We start from the raw sequence: 6,848 nt of genomic DNA on the forward strand, positions 1-6,848 counted from the left end.
CCAAACTGTGACGAACAGCAGGAGTATTGATGAGATTAGGCTTCCTACCAATGGGACACAGATTGGGATTTTCCTATTGATTTTCTCAATAATTTGTTCCAGGATAAACATAGCCAGTAAACAGCTGCAACTTGTAACTGTTTTGTAAACAAAGTCGAAATCCGAGTTGCTTTCAGTGGAGTTGGTAGACGAGGTATTTTGGTCACTGTCGTTCCCAGCAGCAATATCAAGCCCAATGTCATAGAAAGAGCTGGCTACCTTAGCTAAAGCAACCACTGGCTCAATCCTGGTTCTTAAATTCATCATGTCTTTGTAAATTTCACCAGTGGCAAAAAATACAAACACGCATGAGGGAGGCATAAAGTTGCCATGAATCATGATCATGATCAATGGCCGATTAAGAGTCTGCTGTCAAGTTCTATGTTTCTATATGATTGGAGCACTCTGGCACTGCAGGGGTTACCTGCAATGAATGGAATCTTCAGGAGGAGTGATTGACAGATGTGAGCAGCCTCTGGTATGCATGTGCAGTCAACACTCAGATTTACTAAGGCTTTGTTATTCAGAGGTCAGGCTGTCTTCCAACTCCTCCAACACGATTCAGATTGGATTATTAGAGCAGGGGGGATTGTAATTATGCATAAGACAAAATATGACAGTGAATGTGAGAAATGATTAAGTGATATATTAATTATTATATATTAATTATTATTAATATTCTAAAAAGATCACACACATCTTTGGGTAAAGTATACTAAATAAGGGACACTATTAAAATAGAAAGTAACACTTTATTACAAATAAAAATAGGATATTATCTCCATACATATGCTAAACAAAGTGCTACAGTGTGTTAGCAATGATTAACCCCATACATAAAAGGATACTTCTATTTTTTAGTAATGTTTAAATAAGTGAGCGTTTAAGTGGGACTAAAATATTTCATAAATAGAACTCAAATTATTTATAAAGTGCTGCTTAAATAAATAAAGTGCCTATTTTTAATAGAAATAAATACATTTCTGAACTTATTTATACATATATAAATAAATAAATACCATATTGGCTCGATTATAGGCTGTACCCTTAAAGTTTGGTGCTATTTTAAAGAAAAATGTATTTTGCGAGAAAAAAATGCATGAGTGGAAAGGTAAAGCAGTATTTCATCTAATGAGCACCGGAAGGTTATGTCACGCCGGTGCTCCAGCATAGAAGCCCTCGCGGAAGTGCCGGCAGCGGAGGTTGTCCACGCGCACTACGCAGACGTCCACCGGCTGCCAGAGAGGAGGATCTGGATCCTGCTGCTTGCCTGTAGCAGGGCTAAATGAAACAAGAAATAACCTGCCCAGTGCCCGGAACTGCGATACAAACGGCAAATAAGGTATATAAACTTCATCTTTAGTGAATAACAAATCAAACCCACAGATTACTGTACACAGAACACCATATAAATGTAAAAGATTATATGAATGTAGAAGATTAAATACAATTATTAACCTTTGCATAATTCTAATAGTGTATCGCCTGATTACGTTTGATGAAATGGAACCTAAGAAACGGATTGAATATATAATAATATATATACAATGAAACCCCAATAATCAATCTAAAACTCATTTTATAGGGGAACAATAAAATACTGATGTCTTATTGAGGGAGAAGCAATCTGATGTCAGAAATGTTTTTCAACCATCTGGAAAGAGAAGATACAGTGTAAATATATGTGTATCTACTGATTATCTTCAATGATACATGAATAACTGTTCTTATAGATTTGTAATTTCATGTTAAAGAATAAAAAAGTGCACTTTGAGTCCCCTTGAGGTCCCGCCATATATTGAATACCGCATTTGCATTCTAGTAAATAAATAACATTATGGGATTTACAATGAATAAAATGTCTTATTTTGTATTCTTTGCTGGTTATCGTGCATCTGAAAGTAGTGATCTTCTTCTTTCGTAGACTACATATTTTGCATCTGCCGCACCGATGAAAACCTGGGGTTTTCTTAGTAAAAAAAGTGATCTTCCTTCATTTCGTCTAAAATACTTGGAGCCAGAGTTAGTCTCAAACTTTCAGATTTTTTATAAATTATTTTATAATTTTTATAAATTATTTTCAGGGAGATAGTTTCCCAATATATTATCTAGTCTAAAAATAGGCCAATGTTTATTTATCGCTTTCTTAATCTCAAACGCATTTGTCATTGTATTTCATTTAAAAAGGAAAAATCAAACCCCTATTTTAATTTTGGATCTCTGTTTTTTTAGAAGATCTTCTCTATTAGTCTTTTTAATCCGTTCAAAATAGTTAAAGAGTAACTCTTCAGGGTGATGCCTTTCTTCAAACTTTTTTAATAGTTGTTGACTTTGATTAAAGAAGTCATTATCATTTGTGCAGTTTCTTCCAATAGGCGCCACTTGCCCCTTCGGTAGTTTATGTAACCAATTGGTCCAAAACATCTTTGGATCCTTCCCAAATAATTAGAATGTCATCTATCTAGCGTTTCCAGAGCACCAGATTTGCACCAAACGGGTTGTTGGTCCAGATGGACTTGGCCTACCCGTGCTATCTTTGTTTGAGAGCCAGGCTGGAGCCATCTCTGAGTACCTTGGGGCCCTGTATGACAGCTCATTCTGTCCCACAAGGTATTTTGGTCATTGTGGTTCTCAGCAACAATATGAAGCCCAATGGGTGCAGGAACATTCTATGGGTCGCAGAACCAAAGTGGACATATCTCTGACTCTTCTTTTGCTTGGTGCTGATACTGCAGACGGTTCTTGCAGGCAGAGACGCTGAAAAAAAAAGAAAACCATGATGAGATCAGATGGCAGACCTTTCATTTGTCTTATTATTTTTTAGATTGTTTTACATGGGCAACCGGATTTCCCTTTTACCGGGAAAAATCCCAAACCCATCGTCACTGCTAAGACATTAAACTCTTTCTACTCTTACCTTATCAGAAGGATACAAAGCAACCCAAGGCCAAAGAACACAATGCAGTAGAACAGAGTGTGCCCGTGAGCCATAGGCTCATACATCTTGGTAATTAGTGCTGATGAAGCGATCTCTAGAATTTCCATTACAATTTCTGAAGCAGTAAATATTTTACCTAAACAGGAAAAAGAAGTCACTCGTTAAATAGGGCGATTACCCACATTACAGGCAGTTTAAGGAAATGGTACAATCAAGTTATACGTTTCAGCACTTGTACTTGCAAGACAATTTAAAAGAACAAAAACATAAAAAAATTCAAATCAGCTTAATGTAGCATAAAAAACCACACGATACTCATCTACAATTGTAAGCTATGGACAAATGACTGAAATATAGTTTAGGATTAGAAATCGTTCTGTCCGGTAGAGTATACTACTTACACTATGTGTAAGAATGTGTGATAAAATGCTATCATTTAACATGTAATATAATCTAACTATGTTCTTATTAGGGATGATCACCCTACGAATAGAAACAAACCCACTGATATCCTGAACTGAATTGCAGAGGCTTGGCTAATATGTATTTGCCACTTTTAGGCAGTGGAGACAATGAATGTTTCCACGAGTACAGGATTGGTAAATGGGTGGCGGGAAAATCCTACAGTAAGACTTTATACTGCTGAAGTATTATAGCCTCTGGTATTGCCGGCATTGCAGGTAATGATAAAGTATAAGAACGGTTTGATAATCTTACGGAATGTTGTTGCCGGAACTTGTTTGGAAATCACTGAAATGATCGTCGGTTTCGGCATTAGTGCAAACACCATCACTGCTTGAGCTGGAAAAAAAAATACACTTGTTTAATTCATACTTTATTTAAATACATCAGTATGCAAATAGCAGTTTTATCTTTTCATTCATTCTCATGGATGCAATTCAAGAGATGTAAACCTCTAAAATCGGAATAGCTGCCGTTTCTTATTGTTATATTGGTAGAGGGGTTCATTACAGGGTTCAGCAGCCTGGAATGTAACATTATGTGAGAGAAAATATTCTGAATTCTCAGGGCAACAAAAGCTAACTTTAAGAACTCCCAGCACCGAGGTTGTCCAAAGACAAGAGAAAGGGGGCTCTGTTCGCCCCATTTCATTTTCCCTAAACCAGCAGTGCTGCTTCGGGGTCATCTGTGGTAGTCAGGAAGCAGTCAAGGCTTTGGGAGTAAATTGAAGGAAGAAGAAAAAGGGAATACATGAAAATGAAATTGAATATGAGGGTAAAATAAATCTAAAGTCCAGTAAACGTCTAAGGTATACACCATACAAGCTTTGGGGCAATTAACACTAACGTTTAGTGGCATAAATGTCCCTCTTATTAGACTCTGTACACAATACGTCTATATGTAATATGGGAAAGACTTAGGAGGTCACCCTTATCATTAAATCACCCATAAATAACTAAACGGCCCACCCAGAAACCTAATAGAATAACACTTAGTTTTTAATTTAAATATTAAAATGGTATCATAATAAATGCTCTATATATCCAGAACCCAAAAAAGTAAAAGCAGCTCTTGGTGAGGAGCAGTTTGATATCCAAGTGAACTCAACTGTTAATTAAGTCTGAAGATGCTGCAGCTAACAAACGCCACTTATACAAATGTATGCAACTATTCGAAAAATCTCTATCATTCCTTAATAGTGAACAAGAGAATGAAGTGTTAATCGTGTAAAGGTTAATTCATCATACTTGTACTGCACTAGCAATAGTGTTACACCAAAGGTGACTCCTATAAAGTTTCTGAAGCATACAACCATTAAAGAGACTATATTTTCACGGGAAAGTAAGACTAGAAATATGCAGCCTTATTGATTATTATATATATATATATATATATATATAATATAACAATATTCTAACATTTGGAATCCATTAAAGAATTGTCACTGATTTTTTTTAAACTTACCAATGTGATATAGGAAGGTCCATTTCACGAAGGCCATTATGAGAATTCCTGCGCAGAATGAGCACATTCCCAATAAAATGAAAAACGAGTCATTTGCCCAGCGAGCCAAAATAAAAATTCCCAGGGTGCTAGTAATATGGGTTATGCATACCCAGACCTCAGGTGGAATGCAGTGTAACACCAATTTCTGTGTTACAAGCAGCTCGATGACAGTATGTGCTCCAGTGAAAGCAAAGTGGTAAAAGGCAGCGCTACATAATAAAACCGCAATCAGCATGAAGTTTGGTTCAGTGTCCTGCGTTTCATCTTCGCGTACTAACATTCCACTTTCCTCTGCGTCCTCGGGATAGATGTTTTGATCTTTAGTTTCTATCGTGGAATTCTCTTTGGATTCTTCATCATGTACTACTCCAGACTCAGGTATCCTCAAAACAAAAATGATGTACAAGATGCAAAATGTGTAGCAGGTGATGCTACAGCAGGCAGCGATGACTCCTTGGTAAAAGTCCGTAAAGTTTAACCTGTTGAGTCCACATGCAGTTGTAAAGGTGCCGATGAGACCCGCCAGTCCATACGTCATGTGAATCAGAGTTAGCTGCAGAGACCTGCTGCTGTCTGAGGAGGCGTGTGACACCCAGGTTATAACACCGGACCAGAATAAGGAGAACCAGCCGCTCAGGCCATTCAAAATGGCAGCGCCAAACATCACCTCTTTAGGCCAGTTCCAAACTGTGACGAACAGCAGGAGTATTGATGAGATTAGGCTTCCTACCAATGGGACACAGATTGGGATTTTCCTGTTGATATTCTCAATAATTTTTTCCAGGATAAACATAGCCAGTAAACAGCTGCAACTTGTAACTGTTTTGTAAGCAAAGTGGAAATCCGAGTTGCTTTCAGTGGAGTTGGTAGACGAGGTATTTTGGTCACTGTGGTTCCCAGCAGCAATATCAAGCCCAATGTCATAGAAAGAGCTGGCTACCTTAGCTAAAACAACCACTGGCTCAATCCTGGTTCTTAAATTCATCATTTCTTTGTAAATTTCACCAGTGGCAAAAAATACAATTGCGATCGTTTTGAAACAATGCTAAAATCACTTTGAAAAGTAAGCAAAGCCAAATATGTTCACTTATCTCAAGAGACAAAGTGAGAATGAACCTCAGCGCTGTGCTGGGCTCTTATGTCATCAGTGTCTTTGTGACATCATAGACAACATTCCATGAGCAGCAGAGGTGGAGAAGTAGTAGAAGATATTTTACATGGAAGGAAAATATGAATGAAATGCCTGAGAGTTCTCCATAGTGTTTCACTAGTTATGGATCCATGCAGTTTTAATATAAATCATGTCAAAATGATAGAAAAGGCTATGGAAGAAGCTGTACCTCATAGATTTTGTTTTAAATGTATTTCAGACAGGATGACCTGAAGATATATTCTAGGAATCCAAATAAGACTTAGTGCCTGAATAGAACGGGTTATCCTCTATTCGGTGGGTCTAAATGTATCAACACAAATGCATAAAAATACTCCATATCCACAATCAATGACATCAAATGTCCTGAGGTTATCCTGGGATTATAGTTTCTCATGTATCCATCACACAGTCACATTGTGCTTTTCCATCAAATGAATAAAAACATTGTTCTTTGTATTCTCTTACTTATCAATCTGACTGTGATTTGGACATCAGTAAAAATCAAAGTGAATGTGGAGGCTGAGAGAGCTGAATGCTATTGTTAGGTCAGAAATGGTTCTTTTGACCAAGGCTCCATGTTCTGTGACTCAGCTGTATGTGTGACTTCATGGCTTTCTCTGCGTAAGGCAGGCTCACTGGTGTCTTCTTACAACAATACTGGCTCTTTTGACACTTTTTGGAGTATTTCCTAAACAGTGATGGTCAGTGAATAAGCATAAAATACAAAGTGTTTATCCCTCTTGAGAATTT

The 6,848-nt window shown here is 37.3% G+C and overlaps 1 protein-coding gene across 1 annotated transcript; it reads right to left on the minus strand.

Annotated features, from left to right (window-relative positions):
- Positions 1-2,708: 2,708 nt before the first annotated feature.
- LOC128473620 (thymic stromal cotransporter homolog) lies at positions 2,709-5,933 on the minus strand. The gene is made up of 3 exons (XM_053455871.1): positions 4,904-5,933; positions 2,957-3,113; positions 2,709-2,796 (listed from the first exon to the last, which is right to left on the minus strand). Exons 1-3 carry the CDS (start codon positions 5,931-5,933, stop codon positions 2,709-2,711), a joined length of 1,275 nt encoding a protein of 424 aa, XP_053311846.1.
- Positions 5,934-6,848: the final 915 nt, after the last annotated feature.

This window comes from Spea bombifrons, chromosome 2, assembly GCF_027358695.1.
Source record: "Spea bombifrons isolate aSpeBom1 chromosome 2, aSpeBom1.2.pri, whole genome shotgun sequence".
In the NCBI taxonomy this organism is placed as follows: Eukaryota; Metazoa; Chordata; class Amphibia; order Anura; family Pelobatidae; genus Spea; species Spea bombifrons.